Here is a 16,346-nt window from a genome sequence, read left to right as displayed (position 1 = left end):
TGATCTGAAAGCCTTTAGAGGCCGAATGTTTGACCTTGCTTTACAATGGAAGTTATCTTGACATACCGATCAGAGTTCGGCAGACTCAACTACAGCAATCATGAATCCTGAAATAGCCGGAAAAATGAACAAGGTTGTGGGTCGGGATACACAAATAGAGCAATCGTTGAGTGTTGTAGTATCGATTTGAAGGTTACAAGAAACACGTGATGTGAAGTCGGTAACAAGGTCACATACTTAAAAAGAGTATTAGAGACTACCGAGACTTGGGTAACATCATGTATACACAGTCCCATAATAATCTGGACCGATCATGTAATAATAACGCTAGGAATCACTTTCGACTAATGCTTCGGCATATTAGCCTCTGGAGACCCCAAAGCCATTACTTTCTCTTCTTGGTGATTTGCAGGGCCACCGCAAGAGCATCCTCAAACCTGTTCCAGGTTGCCGGGTCCTGATCTGAAGGAAATGCCTGGAAGTGGTGTTTCGCCCAATTATAAAATTCATGTAGATCATCTCGGTTTCCTTCCAACTCAAAGTGGTTTGTAATATCGTTCAAAAACCGATCTCGCCAAATATTTGATTCCTTTATAAATAGCATTTTCACACAACGGCCGGCCACCGCTTCGTAGATGAAATCGGATGCCGGAAGATCGTCGTGGTCGCAGATCTGGAGTCCCTGAGCAAGTCTTGCGCGGAAGAGCTGGGACTGGGACGTCTGGCCCTGTTGCTGGAGGTGAAACATGACGCGGTGGTAAAGCTGGAAAGGTGTGATGTCGTAGTCGGCAGGGATTCGGTCCTCGCCCTCAGTCTCCGTCAGGCCGAGGAGCCCATAGACCCGATCCCTAGGGTCTGTGCAATGGTAGTCCTTCGAGAAGACCAGCAGCCTGGTGAGGCGCGGCCGCGCCCCGAGCGTGTCGGTAAAGGAGAGGCGTTTCGGGTCGGTCTGCCAGGACCTTCGCAACTTCGACAGCTCCCTGCAGTTCTCGACGTGCTTCTTGATGCTATGGTGGTTCTCCTGCTTCGACAGGTGCTTGAACCCCAGGTTCGTCTGCTGCGATATCCCAAAGGGACGGAACTGCTGCAGGGCCGCCCAGGAGATGGCGGACGGCCCGCACAGCACGCACAACTCCCTCGCCAGCGTGAACTCCTGCACGATCCAGATCCTGGACCAGTACGATCGCGTGACCAGCCACCTTGCGTCCTTGAAGGCGAACTTGCGCTTCTGGGAGCGCAGGTAGTGATTTCTCTCGCGCCTGGATGTGTGTTTCAGCCCTCGCAGGTAGTCGAAGAGCAGGTCAACGTTGCCTTCCTCCAGCCCAATCCAAGCAATGACAAGGTGGGCCGTAGAGAAGATGTCTTTCATGAGGCCGACTTGATGGCCGCGCTCCGCGGTATCGTCTTGATTGACGCAAATTGCATCGATCCAGAAATACTGCGGCAGCTTTGTACTGGACTTCTTCTGCTCCGATATGCAATTCTTTCTTTCGCTTGCAATGTGAACTAACTGCCCAAGGGCATGCCAGAGGTTCTCTCGAACCCGAAACTTTGCGTCATTGATCTCAATCTCGTGACATGGGTCCGGGGCCCCTCAGACATAAGACAACGCAATGAAAGGAGGCGCGTCGTCAAGTGAATGGGCGGTGAGGGTACAACGAAGAGTCTCGTCCTCTTTTGGGGGCTGAAACCTCAATAGTCTGATTGACCTTGTGTCGCGGTCTAATGCCGCATAAAGGCCCTCTAGGGCAGTCATCGTCCGGCATGCCTCAAGGTTACGACTGACAGTTTGACAGTTCCGATCAAGACAGCACAGACGGCGGCGCGGGCGCTGTCGCAACTGACCGTGGTGGTTGGTATCCAAGCGCAACTTTGAGAGAATGCGCGGCAGAGTGTTGCGCTTTCGGGTTGACGATGCACGTGAGCGGATTTACCCATCCCACCATTACCTAGCGCTGATTCGATGGTTTCGGGAGTGATGCAGTAGGAGAAAAGTCTCAATGCGACATTGGCTGCGGGCGGAGAGACTGCCTTGTATCTTGGATCCTTGAGTATAATAGCTAGGCTCTCATTTCTGGTACGAGCAATTCACTTACCATACGGCCAGCCAACAACATATCAGTGCAGCAAGTAACGTTTCATTATCATGTGTGTACAAATACAGCATGCGCTCGATCACACAGTTTGTCACGCAGGCGCCGTATGGCAGCAAAGTTTACGGATGAATGAGTGTGATTATTGCTATTAGGTGCCTCTTGGGGAGGGGGGACTTAGACCCGGCACATCTTTCCATTGGGTGCAACGTCCCACGCCTCGCTTCCCACGCCCTTGAGCACATAGAAGAGCGACTCGGGGTCATACTTCTTCTTGATGGTCAGCAACTTCGCGTAGTTGTCACCGAAGAAGGCGTTCTGCCAGTCCGGCTGCCTGAAGTCGGCCTCATTCATGTACGAGGCGCTCCCGGGCGTCACGGACTGGATGAGCGGCATAAACTCCTCCGTCATGCGCTTTTGCGAGTCCTCCATGTCGGCCCACGGCGCCGCGTCATCCCAGTTGGTGATCAGCTGGAGCTGCATGACAGCCTTGCGCCACGCCGGGTGAACCGAGTTGTCGGGGGCGCCGGCCGGCTTGTTGTACTGGCCAACGCTGCCGGCGAGGAGAACGCCGTTGGCAGTGAGGTTTCTGACGACCACTTGGTACGCATCGTTGTTGTTCTCGATGACCTCGCGGGGGATTAGACGGCCGCCGAACTGGTAACGGGTCACCTCGAGGTTGCCCTGGGGGAGGGGACCCATGTAAGTGGCGTAGTGGTCGCGGTACGAGAGCTCACTGTACGCGACCGCCAGGGTAATGCCCATCTCCCCCAGCGCCTTGGTGAACGGGGCAAGCACTACATCGCGGACATGGGCGGCAGTCGAGTTCCAGACGGTCAGAGGACGGAGGGCCAGGAACTGGGAATTGTGGAGGAAGACGGCCATGGCGCCGTTGTCGGTCATGGCGGGCAGCAGCTCGTGGAACTTGGAGACGGCAGCGCTGAACTTCTCGGGCGTAGTGCTCGCGGCAAGGAGCTGGAAGGCTGCGCCGCCAACGGTCTCTTCCGGGTGGGCGCGGACAGTGACAGCGGTGACGACGCCGAAGGTGCCGCCGCCGCCACCGCTGAGGGCCCAGTACAGGTCTGCGTTCTGCGAGGGAGACGCAACGACGGTCTCGCCATCTGCGGTGACAACTTCGAACGCAAGCGTCTGGTCGGCGGCGAGACCAAACTCAGTGGATAGAGCGCTGTGGCCTCCGCCCTGGATGAAACCGCCGGCGAGACCGACGGTGGCACACTCGCCAGAGACAACTGCAAGTCCCTCGGCGTGCGCCGCCTCAAGCACCTCGTATCCAAGGACACCGGCACCAACTTTGACGGCGGGGCCGGAGTAGTGCTCGTCAGACCAGGTGGTGAAGTCCATCGACTTCAGGTGGTTGGTCCAGATGGCTAGGGCACCAGCACCAGTGGATCGACCAAGGAAGCTAAAGAAACCGAAAGTCAGTCACTGTCTCAGAGAGGCAAATATACGGTGTCGGCCGTCAGTGATCAGTCACTTACTCATGGCCGGTGTTGCGAACAACGACACGGACATTATTGGCCTTGGCAAACTTGAGAGCGTTGCTCACGTCTGCCGCGCCCTGGACATCGACAGCATAACTGACATAGTTGCCAAGGGTACAAGGGACGGCTCTATCAGTGAAGGGGTCGCAGGACTGGTTGGCAAAGTACGACTGCATCACAGACGAGGAAGAGGGGATGCTAGTGCAAAACAAGGTTAGGACTTCGTCAGTCGCGTGTGGTGGGAGCGAACTAACTGGGTCAAGGGGTTCGACCAGGATGACTGCAACGCCTCGCAGGCGGCGGCGTCGTAGGTGGGATCATGGCAGGGCGAGCCAATGGGGGCGGTCGCGACCAGACGTCCACTGACGGTGGCGTTCAGTGCCTCCCAAGAGGCAGTCGACGGCCAGCACGCATCACCAGGCAAGCAGCGACACTGCTGCGTGGGGGCGACGGCGGCCCAAGTGAGTGTAACCAAGGCGGTGGCTACGGCCAGATAAGAGGTCCTCATGTTAATGGCTTGAGTTGGACAAGTAACCAAAGGAGGCAAGAGAATGGAGGGGTGATGAGTAAAGTGCGAGCAACAAGAAGTGTGACCGCCAGTGCAACTCATATATTCCTCGCATCAATGGACCTTGCCCCTGCGTGGGTGCCTCTACGCGAACGGTTTGCGAGCTCTACCTCGGTCGCAACGAAGCCAACTCCACCCCCTATTCCTGATCATCCGTTGAATCCCACGCGATACGATATCAAGAAATAGCAATCAGACGCTACCCGACGCTGCATAGTCGATAGACTGCGGGCAAGATACCTCAAACTGGATCGAGTGCACGGCGACCGCTGCGAGATCCTTGTCCAACAATACCCAGTTATCAGAGCAGAGTCGGGGAGCTGCCTATTGAGGATAGGGCTACATGCAATTGCCACATGTTCTCGTATGGGTTGCTAAAAGACATGATACGCTAACGTGCATGCGACGCCCCCGGACCGGAGGCGACCGGGAAAGTCACTCGGTGGCCCCGGCGGGCCCCGGCGTCTATGTATAAACCCTTGCGCGGGGGACGGATGTTGCTTCCGTCCTGGTACCGATCTCCTTCTCCATTCCATCCACCTCACTGCACACAGACCCTAAGCTACTGGAAGTTGATTGAAAGGCTCAAGACTAATCCAACTACAAGTGGACTCCTTGGCTCGGCGTGACTATATATCCAAGTTATCAAATTGCATGTATCCCAGTCTGCTGCACGCCCGAGCACCTGTCAGTCTACGTCCCACCACGATGGTTGCAGCGACCGGCCTTCTCTCTGCAGCATGCAGCATACAGAGTAGTCTGCCCCGTTTCCAGCTTAGCACCACCTGTGAGCGATGTGGATGCCACGTGCCCTAGAGCGTTCTCAAAAGACTAGTCTCGAATGGAACCAATCCGCGAGGTTCTATTGTCCTAATTTCCGGGAATCCGGACTTATGCGGGTGCTGTGCCACCGCTCCGCCTTTCCTCGCCTATGCTGCAGGGGCTCTTAGCTACATAGTAGATCGGAGCTGGTTCCCGTTCGGGCCGCCAAGGAGCATGCCATCGACCATCACCGGCTATTTCCCCGTGCGGACTGCGGATGGGAGCCCTGCTAGTCCGGTTGAAGCGCTGACAGAGCCCCTGTTCGGGGGTTCTCATAAGAGTGTCACCGTCCACCAGGAGTGCGTAATCTGAGGGGATGGCGTCTCATCGGCCCAAGCAAGGGATGAACTAGCGCCGTGCCCTTGAATTCTTTACGATGATGGCGAGAATCACCGAGAACTGAACTAGAATGGGCTGCCACATGGAGGATCGGGAATATCTGCATGCAAGAGCGCCATCGATTTCATTTATGAAGGGATGTTCATCCGGATCCATGGGGACACCCCCGAGACTGAAGCACCTGCCAACCAAACATGGCCTCCTTTCTTCGTCTCGTGTTAGCCGTGGCCCTTGGCGTCCTCGCCGTACAGGCGCAGCAAACCGCCCCCAACAGCGACAAGCCTAGCTATCCGGCCTGTGCCGTGAGTTATCCCTTGATGTTGCTTTTTCTTGGATCTTCAGCGCTAGAATTTTCCGCACATGAACCTATGCAGATCAGAAGCTACGGGAAGCAGGCCAGTTTGACTAACGACGTACTCATCTCTCCCAGACGAAATGCATCGCCAGCGCTTTCCGTGGTGGCCTCTGTGCTCCCACGAACCAGACTTGCATCTGTACTGATGAGCGATTTCAGCTCAACGTTACTCTTTGCGTGTCAGCTACCTGCACTATACCCGAATCTCTTGGTAGGTCTTCTGCGCCTCCCATAATGGCGAGGAGCTTCGACGTTTATTAATCACAAACAAACACGCAGTTACCAAGAATGCCAGCCTTACGAACTGCGGTGCTCCCGTGCATAACCGAGCCACGGGATACGTGGTCTTGTCCAATACCATGGCTGTCATGGCGGCGATCTGCGTCTCTGGTCGTTTCGCGTACAAGATCTTCTTCGCCGGCCTCGACATCGGCTGGGATGACTGGTTCGTCCTGGCGACGCTGATCGCCGCCATGCCGAGCTCGGTCATCACCGTCCACGGCACGACCGCCAACGGCCTGGGCAGGGACATATGGACGCTTGATCCGCAGCAGATCACCAACGTGCTCTTCTACTTCTACATTATGGCGTGGCTGTACTTCCTGCAGGCCGCCCTGGTGAAGCTCGCCATCATCTTCTTTTACATGCGCATCTTCCCTGCTAGAGAAGTGCAGCGCATTCTCTGGGGAACGGCCATCTTTATCATTGCATGGGGCTTGGCTTTCGTCCTCACCGCAATTTTCCAATGCAAACCGATCCATTACTTTTGGACCAAGTGGGATGGGCTGCACGAAGGCAGTTGCGCGGACGCCAATGCCGTCAGTTGGTCAAATGCCTCGATCAGCATTGCGCTGGATCTTTGGATGTTGGCGATTCCGCTGTGGCAATTGAGGTCTCTAAAGCTTCATTGGAAGAAGAAAGTCGGCGTGGTGCTGATGTTTGTCATTGGCACATTGTAAGTTCATATCTGTCTTCCAACACCGGCCGAGTGCCAGCTAACGCTCGACAAGTATGACTGTCGTGAGCATTATCCGCCTGCAATCGCTTGTCACTTTTGCAAAGGGACACAATGCCACAATGGACTTCTTGGACGTCAGTGTATGGAGCACGATTGAGATATGCGTGGGCATCATGTGCGCATGCTTGCCCTCTATGCGAATGATCCTGGTGAAGATTTTCCCATCTATGTCTGGATCGACGCTCCGGAGCAAGGGAAGACAGTACTACAAGCAGTACGGCAGTGACAACAGGTCAAGAACAGTGGAAAGCCATCTACGCACCGTTGGCGTCGTCTCGGTAGACAGGAACGACCCAGCCCCGGAAGCGGGAGACCGGCAAATCAAGTTCCAGAAAACATTCATTGTCTCTTACAGCGACAGTGATGAAACGGATCTTGTGCCAATGAAAAATATCCAGAGGCCAGGGAGGGCGCACCATTAAGGGGTTTGTCAGACATATTATGAGATATATGAGTAGCTATCACGTATAGAGCGACTTGAAACTTCATTTCTTTTGTCAATAACAAACATGTTAGAATTCATTCAACGCACATCCTCTAGATAATGCAATGCACGTGAATAATCTGGACTAGGTATTATTCAGCGTAGCACAATTGCATCATGATACTCCTGCCACACCAACCGCTCTTTTCAAAAGGCTGTTTTTATCTGTAACCGACCACTGTATCCAATACTTAATTAGCTGATATCGGAAGAACGCTTGGGAAGGCGGCTGCATGTTGTCTTCTGGATCATATGCCCAATAATCCTGTGTATTCCGCGTAAAAAACTAGATATCATCTACATAGGTAATTCTTTACTTCTTCACAGGCCACAAGTGGCTTTGCAGGGCTTTCACAGCAATTCCTGGGGGTGTCATTGAATAAATACGACAGCTCTCCTTAATTCTCCAGTAGGTAACTCCCTGAGCAGCCAAAACGCAGTACCAAACTTTATATGAGGCCATAATCAACCAAGTCAGCTACAGGCTACTAAGGCCCCGATCGGCAAAACCGATATCAGGGCGATATCGCCCGTACTCCGATATAAAAGTACATAGGGTTAGGGTTAACGAGAGCTTGATGCAAGGTCAAAGGTTAATTTGGTGAATGTACTGCTAGGACCCCTGCTACAGCTGGCGCCAGCTGTAGTCTACTGCTAGCGCCTGCCCACTATTCCTAGTGTACACTATTACTAGCGCCTACCTACTGTTAAGTAGGTAGGCGCTAGTAACAGTAGGCAGGCGTGCTAGTAGCAGTAGGTAACAGTAGTACCTGCCTTATTGGTCTATTTCTAACACTTAACCTAAGTCTAGAGCCTAATAATAATTTGTATAGGAAAAGCAGGGGATTTAGCAGAATTAACAGAAAAAAAGTCACTTCCTAGGGTGGTACATGGCCTATGCCGATATAAATCAAGTTCTGCAACGTAGAACTGAAATCATGATGTACCCTCCTGTTTTTGGCCTAGTGCGGCACGATTTGAGTTTTTTGGTACTTGTGGCTGGTGCTTGGTCCGTGATATCGGTCCTTATCCTAAGTGTCAAATGATATCGGTTTTGCCGATCGGGGCCTAAGTGACTTATGGCTTTGTGAATCTGATACAAATGGTTCATTTAAATGAGTAACCGAATGCCAGACATGATGCGGGTAAAGAGACACCATTTTGCTCAACTCTTTTGAGAAGGCTCGGATCTTCAAGAAGGATTTCCAGTAAGACATGTCGACCCAAGAGGCCCATCCGGGAAATACGGCATTCATAGACGCCGCACCTGGCAGCTTCCTGAACCAGCTCATGCGTTTGATTCTCGCACATGTTTCAGTGGTGCCGTAGTCGTTCTCATATTGCAAGCACCTGTCTGAGGAAGATAACAATTACAACAGCGTTCTCGAAACTTTAAATCCGGGGCTTTCTGGGAATGGCGTATTGTACGATATTATGAGGGTGAGATTCCTCGATTCGAGGTGTAGATCGGACTTGGCTTGATTTTGATGGCAGGAGAAAAGGCCACCTGGAGACGATATTCCATAGTGAGATTGAAATGCCACTCGGCCACTTCGCGATTCTTTTGTACCCTCTCCAGGTTCTGTTTCAGCGCCTTATACAATTCAGAGGCATAGCTTCTGTACTAATTATCCGAGTACTTCAATATGTTCTGTCCATTTATTCCAGAAATTCGTCTGGGGGAATTCCTTCATGCTTACCCACTTGAATCACCTCTTGACCCTACTTCAGGTTCAGAGCTGTCTTTGGCCTTACAGATACCTTTTATGCAATTGACTTTCTTATCCTTCTGTTTCTTCTTGTCGTCCAGCATGCCTTGGTCTGTGATGCTCCAGGTTCTCGATGCCTTCATTCTAGTGTCAGGAGTTCAGAAACGCCACAACACTCAATATGCGGGAGAACCAGATGCCTCGGCGATTTCTTATTGCCATTTCTTTTTGTCCATGTACTGTTTTAGGCGAAACCCACCCAAGTGTATTTTCAGTAGCTATAGCGCTAATTATTAGTTCTGCATATAATACTTAAAGGGGAATGTACATATGGGGATCGTCATTAATTTAGTTCTCGAAACGTGTTGGTATATTTCTATTGTTGTTTTGACGTAGGCCAAGTTTCCTTACACTTCCTCTGTGTGAGTTGCCTTATGTTTCTCCTCATCGTGGACATGGCGAATACGCTCAGCCAGCGCCACAGCATTCCTGGGCAAATTCTTCTCGACTTTCACTGGATCCCAGATACTCTTCGACTGAATAAAGATGTCATCGATCTCCTCCAAAGTGCGACCCTTGGTCTCTGGGTAAAAGAAGAATAGAACTGTGAAAGTAAAGAGAGTGATGCAGGCATAGACAATGTAATATCTGTAGCCGATGTTCTCCATGGCGTGAGGGGACACCTCAGCAACAAGGAAGTTGAACAACCAGTTGGCGCAGGCACTGATGGCGGTGACCTGGGCACGAATGTTCAGGGGTGCTATCTCCGCAGCATACATAAAAGGCAGAAGGAAAAGACCAACAGGGAAGAAAAACATGGCAACGAAGTAGAAGAAGATGGCGGCTTCACCGGCAGACTTGTTGGCCTGATCGGACATAAGACCTGCAAGTGAAGTCTGAGCAACACACATGCCAAGAGCACCAGCCATGAGCAACTTCCGGCGACCAAACTTGTCAATGAGTAGAAGAGCAAAGCCGGCAGCAATGAACTGCCAGACCTGTAGGCACGCAGAAAAGATGCGAGATTCGGTAGGCGAGTAGTGGAGTTGCTGCTGGAAGATGGTTGTGGAATAGAAGGTGACAATGTTTATGCCAGACATCTGAGCAAGAACGGCGATACCGACAGCGAGGGCGGCACGGTGAAACTGGCGCTCAGGCCCCATAGTGAATACAGATCCAGCCTGGTGCTGCTCTTCGATGTAAGCGTCGCGGATGAGGGAAAGCTCCCCGTTGATGACCTCGGAGTCTTCTGGAAGGCCCTGGAGAGCAGCCATGACCTTCTTCGCATCCTCAAAGCGCTCCTGTCTGATGAGCCAACGAGGGGACTCAGGTAGGAACATGACGAGAGAGGTGATGATGATGGCGAATAAGCCCTGAAAGGCGATGGGAAAGCGGAAGTTCACTTGGTTGTTTTCGACGAAATAGAGGCCGAACTCCATCCACGAGGCAACCACAATGCCCCCAATAGCGAAGAAGCCCTGCAGCAGCACACGGCGGCCACGTTCTTTGGCACTGGAGCACTCGGACACCCACATAGGGACGGTAGCAGTCAAGGCACCAACCCCGAGACCTGTGACGGGAAGAGCCGCCAGTCAGCAACGTTTGCACTTGCGAGATTACCCATACAGCAGATCAGGAACTAGGAGCTGACAAACCTGTAATGATTCTGGAAGCAATGAGCTGTCCGAGAGAGAACGAGCTGCTCTGTATCGCAACACCGATCATGACGATGCATCCGGCAATGAAGATGGTGCGACGACGACCGAGAACGTCACCAACAAAAGCGCAAGACAGCGCTCCAATCGCACAACCGATTTCGTAAATGGCCACAGCAGTACCTAAAAGAAGAGGAAAACACTCGGTTAGCCGCCATAATGTCGTAAAGGGATACAGAAGCAAAGCGAAAAAAAAAAGACAACAAATGCGTGCGTACGTACCCTCAATATTGGCGTTCTTTATCTGGGGAAACTGGTGCTTGAAGGTATCCAGGGTCAGTAGACCGTTCATGACGGCTTGGTCGTAGCCCTGGAGAGCGAAGGCCGTGGCTGCGACTATACTCAGTGTGAGACCGAGGGACTTGCCCTGAAGGCCAAGGTACGACATGATGTGCTGATTCTACACGGTCTGGGGAGAAGCTTGTCTTTGCTAGCATAAGTTTGCTCGAGGAGAAGAGAAGGTAGAAAGGAACAAGCGACGAAGAGTCGATCAAACGGTTCCAGCAAGGAAGAAAGTGAAGAAAGTAAATTTCTTCTTCTCTTTTCCTTGTCCCCTACTTGGGGTAGGTCACACGAAGGCCGGAACGAGGGCAGAGGGTAACATAATTATGTATATATATCCGTACTTCGCCCCAGTTTTGCGGGGACTCTGTCATAAAGAAGTAAGCTATACGGAGGGTCCGGAGAACCAAACTTGTTTTTCCGCGTCGGCGTGTTGCGTGGTCTGCACGACCTCCGGTTAACACGGCACGGCAGGCAACGCAGATCCATCGGTATTTTCCGGACTTAAGAAGAAGGGGAGGGGCTCCTATTCGATCCCCCATCTTTCCCCGCTGGCCACTACCCCTTCATTTCATCTTTACCCCGGATCATTCTCGCCTCATAAGCTATCCAGTATGGCCACCCCTGGCACATGGTTACTTTGGGGTGGGACCCAATAGTGCTCTAGAAGCAACTCATTGAGCAGTACTTCTCTGGCCGTATAGCCGTAGAAGCGAAGATGAGTATTGGTAATCACTGGTGTACGGTTACATGGCAAGATTGCTCAGGTCAGTTACTCTGTATTTGGCACCTTAGCGGTGAGGAAGAGAGAAAGGTGCACTTTGTGTCACGATAGCTTTACACATTTCCACCTTGTGTAAGAGTATTTTCATGTGCTCTATCACGTGAGGCTTCATACTTCCCAACTATATATACGTCTCTACTTTCTTCCCATTCATTTTCCCAGGAACAAGCCTTTTAGACCTGAATCCTCTTATGCCCTGCTGTGTGCTCTAGCTCGTGACACTTTGCATGTTGGTGAGTGAAACATCCAGGTCTATCTTCTAACTCTTCTACCTGCGAAACATCTCGGGAATACATCGAGGAAAGACTAGTAGAGAGGTGGAAATAAGATAGCAACACGCAACCCGTGGGAGGTTCCAAACGGATGAGTATAAGACAGAGCTTACCCAATTGAGAACCGAGGATGACCGAATCATAGATGAACACTAGATTGAGGCACCGTACACGAGAGCCAGGAGCGTCCATGAAGCGGAGGAGAATTTGGAAGCTGTTGGAGACAAGTCTGTCGCAGAGTCCACAAGCGTATGTGGTTTCGCTGGAAGCCACTGAACATGCCTCGTAAGCGCGAGTCATCCAGAGTATAGGCTGTGGCCAACTATCTCAACAATGGGCCAGTCAGGGCAAATACAAAGGTGCTCACAAGTACTCCGTGCTCTGAGCACTATTGTCCTGCTGGTGGAGGAGACCAAATCTGATTGTACAACGCACCATGGGCTGATGACCAACCGCACCAGTTACACCAGTTAACAAGCTCGTCAATGCTGACTGAACGACTGGTCTTTGCATATTGAGTTTCATGATCACAATTGGACGAGAGAAACTAGCTTGATGGATGCCGAATTTCAAGTGCGTCTAACCTCCCCATTTGCCCCTCTGATGAAATAAACTGAATAACCCGGCAAGACTTTTACCCACCCTCCATCCTTAGGCATGCCGAACCAAACGCCCCCTTGGCATTTCTTTTGGTATGCACGGTCGCATTTGCTCCAGTGGATTGTTTGGCCCGCACCCTTAATTTCATCAGTGCTTTCTTCTTTACTTGCTGCATCAAAAGCTTCCTGGTCGAACGGATGTGCTTCCTGTTATTTGTTAGTTGCGTCGCGTTCTGGCTTCCTGATCAATAAGCAGCTGCTACCATTGCTAGTAATCTCTCTCGAGGTGGAGCGTGAGTTCGGTGGAGATGGGCGAGTCGGAACTTCTGCAAATTTATGTGCACTGCTGCAAGTTGGGTTTTCATAGTCGATCTCCATATAAAATCTTGCTCGTTCCAGGTGACATCGCACGTGACCAAGTTTGATAATATTAGCTACACTTTATCAAGTTCGACATCCAAGACAAATAATCCCGCTCTAATGCAATACTGCGAAACATTTTCAAGATCCCGTTATAAGCGCATCTGTCCATCGTCACATTCGCAATATATGTGCTTCTGGTACCACTCCGTCTTTTCTCCACATTCGCCCGTTATCTCCCAAGGGCTTTCGCCCAATCCCTTCTTCAAACGACAATAACGCTGTATGTCATTGTGATGAACCGCAGCGTCTGTTTATCATAGAGAGAAGTAGTTCCACTTCCTAAATCTATATATTCCCGGGTAGAAATACCAATCTCTATGTGAGCCTATCTTTTGGTAAGCCACGTCGGTGGCGCTACCACTGGTACCAGCCACACGAAGCTGTCCCAGCTTCACGACAACCATTAAATCGCTTTAATTGCAGAAGATCTCGCATTCTCCACCTTTCGACTGCCGTTCAAGCCTAAACTTACACCCATATGCAAACGCTGTGTTGAGTAGGAAATGCAAAGTGCCACTTGTTATGCACGCCGCAGACTTGGCGATTTGGACTGCTGACCGATGCCGGATATTACGGGCCGGTCAAGAGAAAGCTACACAGCCTAAGTTTAAGCGATGCATAATAATCGAGTGTCTGCCTCCGAGAACTAAGCTTCTTCAAGAGTGAGTAAGAATTATGGAGCATTGGTCAGATCAGTCGTTGTCTTTTATGAGACTTGTTGAGGCTAGTTCGTTTGAACGCGTGGCCAAATCTGCGAAAAGCTGTGATCAATGGACATTACACCTATATATAGCTTGAGACAACAACATTGAGTGGCTCCACGGACAGATCTCAATTGGGGGCATGGTATCTGGGCATTGTTAGAACAAACAGTGGTAGTGACCCCCCCCTATATGGAAGTAGGTAGGAAGATTCACAGCCTGTTGCGACGGCAAAGTGATATGAGGGCAACTGGGGAGTACGTGGCGATGCCCGGCAGCCCCGGGAATTCGGCGCTGCCAAAATATATCCTATGGTCAAAATCATCAATTTCTTGTCTAAAAGATTTATTATTTGGCTGGTGGAGAACTGATGGATCAATATACACGGAAAACTTCCCGCAGCCGGGTGATATATCAGATGGGATAAAACAGCCGTAGACCAAATCACAAGTCACATACACAAAAAGAAAGAAAGAAAAAATGTCCCACACCCTAGTATGATACAGACAACCCTGGTGATAACGGAATTTGACACGCTACCCCCAACGGGTAAGTAGCCGCTTGACCTCTATTCGGCAGCGCTTGAACTAAGGGCAGAGGCTACTAGAAATGTACCAGAATGTTATATCACCAACGGATCCTCTCGATCTACTATCTGTTATCCGTCTAAGTGACATGCTCATCTCGCTCACCAGGCCTTGAGGCCCTGTGTGATTTGGCTGTACCTGAATAGTACAGTGGTACTAATACATGAAAGAAGATGAGACTTTGGGGTAGGAGAAGAGGACAGAATTCAAGAAGGTGTGACAAAACACATTGTCTTGGTACCACCTTCAGATCAAGAATAAAGTTACCTAGATAGGCACATTTAAAACCGTATTATCACTGGGATCACAGCCACAGAGATGATATACCCCTATTCTAATAATTCATAAGTATAGGTGTGTATAATTGGTGTACCATGAGGCATATTTTAGATGCGTCCTATCCGGAACAGATAAATTCCCTAGATGCGTCTTCTACGGCTTTGTTCTAGTACATAAGCATGCTGCAGGGCTGGGTGGCTCATGTAGGTAGTCAGGCTCGGCCTGGCTGCCTCTCTACACATGTTTGTGCTGATAACGCACCATACCGGATGAGGAAGACGAACAGAAGATGAAAGGTGCAGCCAAGCCAGCCTTGTGGGCTAGGTATTGGAGGTGTTACGGCCAAGCTCTGATGTTTCCCAGGCCCCCCTCCTTTTCATTGCTGGAAAAACGGGTAGCTTGTCCTTGGCGTTCCTCTGAAGGGGGACCAGCTGCAACCCAAACCCCAGGAACGAGCCTCAGGGTACCGAAACCCCGGTTGGAGTCTGCTTCTTGGGACGCAATGAGATACCTAGATACAGGACCCATTCACCCCGGGCGCCAAAGATGTGGATAAACCCCCACGGGGGCATGCAGAAGACTCCCAGAAACAGAAGGACTAGGTACGTGGCAGAGAGCGTCGCGCGAGGCCAAGTATAGAGACGAATAATGCAAACAACGGGATGCCGAGCTGCAGCGATTTGGGGATACGATTGGCGACACCCAGATTGTTGCATGCGACACAAAGGATGTCGCACGTTGACGAGAAACCGCATGCGCCACTGCTGCGCCCCGCTCCTCAGCCGCACACAAACACTCAAGATGCTACTCCCGCCAACACGTGAACCACGACATGAGCCACTTGCCACGAGCACCTGCGCAGTCTTGCAGACGTAAGAGTCCCAAGATCAACCCAGCGCCGGGTTCGTTCCCAAAGAACCGCGGAACAAACGAAGATGGATGCTGGCTCAAGCCCGGCAGCCCATCAAGCCCAGGATCCAGGCATCACCTCGTGCGCTACTAGCCGCTTCGCGACATGGCAGGTTTCACACGACGCAGCACGGTTTTCTTTCATCAGTCCGGTTGGTGTTCTGAATAGCCTTCGTCCACCCCCGTAGACGAGTCAGACCGAACCAACTCGTCCGTGTTGGCGGGTTCGCTGCCGCCCTTTCCAAACAAGAAGAAAAGCAACCACGCCGACTCGACGACATGTCACTTTCCTTGACGTCGGGGACGGCTGCAGCGACGACGAGAAGCGCCGGCCGCTCAACGGTGCGGGCATCCGCGTGATGCGAAGGCGCGCCGTTGCAGACCTTTTTGCCGTCCGGGGTGGCGCACGAATCGGAGCGCGATGCAAGAAGGTCGCATGACCCCCGCCCTCCTCTCTGTTCCTCTCTCTTCCTGGATGCGAAATGAAACGAAGCTACGGAGTAGAGCGAGACTGTCTGCTGAAGAGTGAAGATTGCGGGTGTCCGTGACTAGTGCGGCGCCTTTTGTCCTTACCGCCGCCCGTCCAGGCCGTCGGGAAGCATCCAACCAGAACAAAAACAATGGCTGTATCCGTACTAATCACGCCAACCTAACTAAGCACGCACGGCTGGTGGAAAGGGGCCAATGGTGGAGTTCCCGCCGCGGCGCTTTAGCCTAAACATGGCCACAATTGGCCAGCGACAACGGTTGGTCGCCGTCGAAGTTGCGCGTTGGTCCGGGTCTGCAGACACACGCACCGCAAGGGCAATGCTATCAATTGATATGCTTCAAATAAGATTGCTTGACCTCGGGGGGAGGGGGAGGGCAGTAGCGGGTAGAAAGTCGGGTTCGGTGGGCGGGCTAGT

At 51.7% G+C, this 16,346-nt stretch overlaps 4 protein-coding genes across 4 annotated transcripts; 1 reads left to right on the top strand and 3 right to left on the bottom strand.

The window, feature by feature from the left end:
- Window positions 1-385: 385 nt before the first annotated feature.
- GLRG_06382 (HET domain-containing protein) lies at window positions 386-1,369 on the bottom strand (the record flags this gene model as incomplete). Its single annotated transcript, XM_008097067.1, has 2 exons — window positions 386-475; window positions 611-1,369. 2 exons carry the CDS (start codon window positions 1,367-1,369, stop codon window positions 386-388), a joined length of 849 nt encoding a protein of 282 aa, XP_008095258.1.
- A 901-nt stretch (window positions 1,370-2,270) lies between these two features.
- On the bottom strand, window positions 2,271-4,103 carry GLRG_06381 (FAD binding domain-containing protein; the record flags this gene model as incomplete). Its single annotated transcript, XM_008097066.1, has 3 exons — window positions 2,271-3,516; window positions 3,593-3,793; window positions 3,850-4,103. 3 exons carry the CDS (start codon window positions 4,101-4,103, stop codon window positions 2,271-2,273), a joined length of 1,701 nt encoding a protein of 566 aa, XP_008095257.1.
- Window positions 4,104-5,518: 1,415 nt separating this feature from the next.
- GLRG_06380 (CFEM domain-containing protein) lies at window positions 5,519-7,119 on the top strand (the record flags this gene model as incomplete). Its single annotated transcript, XM_008097065.1, has 4 exons — window positions 5,519-5,626; window positions 5,755-5,890; window positions 5,959-6,634; window positions 6,690-7,119. 4 exons carry the CDS (start codon window positions 5,519-5,521, stop codon window positions 7,117-7,119), a joined length of 1,350 nt encoding a protein of 449 aa, XP_008095256.1.
- A 2,178-nt stretch (window positions 7,120-9,297) lies between these two features.
- GLRG_06379 (uncharacterized protein) lies at window positions 9,298-10,993 on the bottom strand (the record flags this gene model as incomplete). Its single annotated transcript, XM_008097064.1, has 3 exons — window positions 9,298-10,460; window positions 10,546-10,728; window positions 10,828-10,993. 3 exons carry the CDS (start codon window positions 10,991-10,993, stop codon window positions 9,298-9,300), a joined length of 1,512 nt encoding a protein of 503 aa, XP_008095255.1.
- Window positions 10,994-16,346: the final 5,353 nt, after the last annotated feature.

The sequence above is a fragment of the Colletotrichum graminicola genome (genome assembly GCF_000149035.1).
Source record: "Colletotrichum graminicola M1.001 genomic scaffold supercont1.24, whole genome shotgun sequence".
Lineage (NCBI taxonomy): Eukaryota > Fungi > Ascomycota > Sordariomycetes > Glomerellales > Glomerellaceae > Colletotrichum > Colletotrichum graminicola.
Note: the sequence above shows the minus strand (reverse complement) of the source record. Positions and strands in the feature narration are given on the sequence as shown.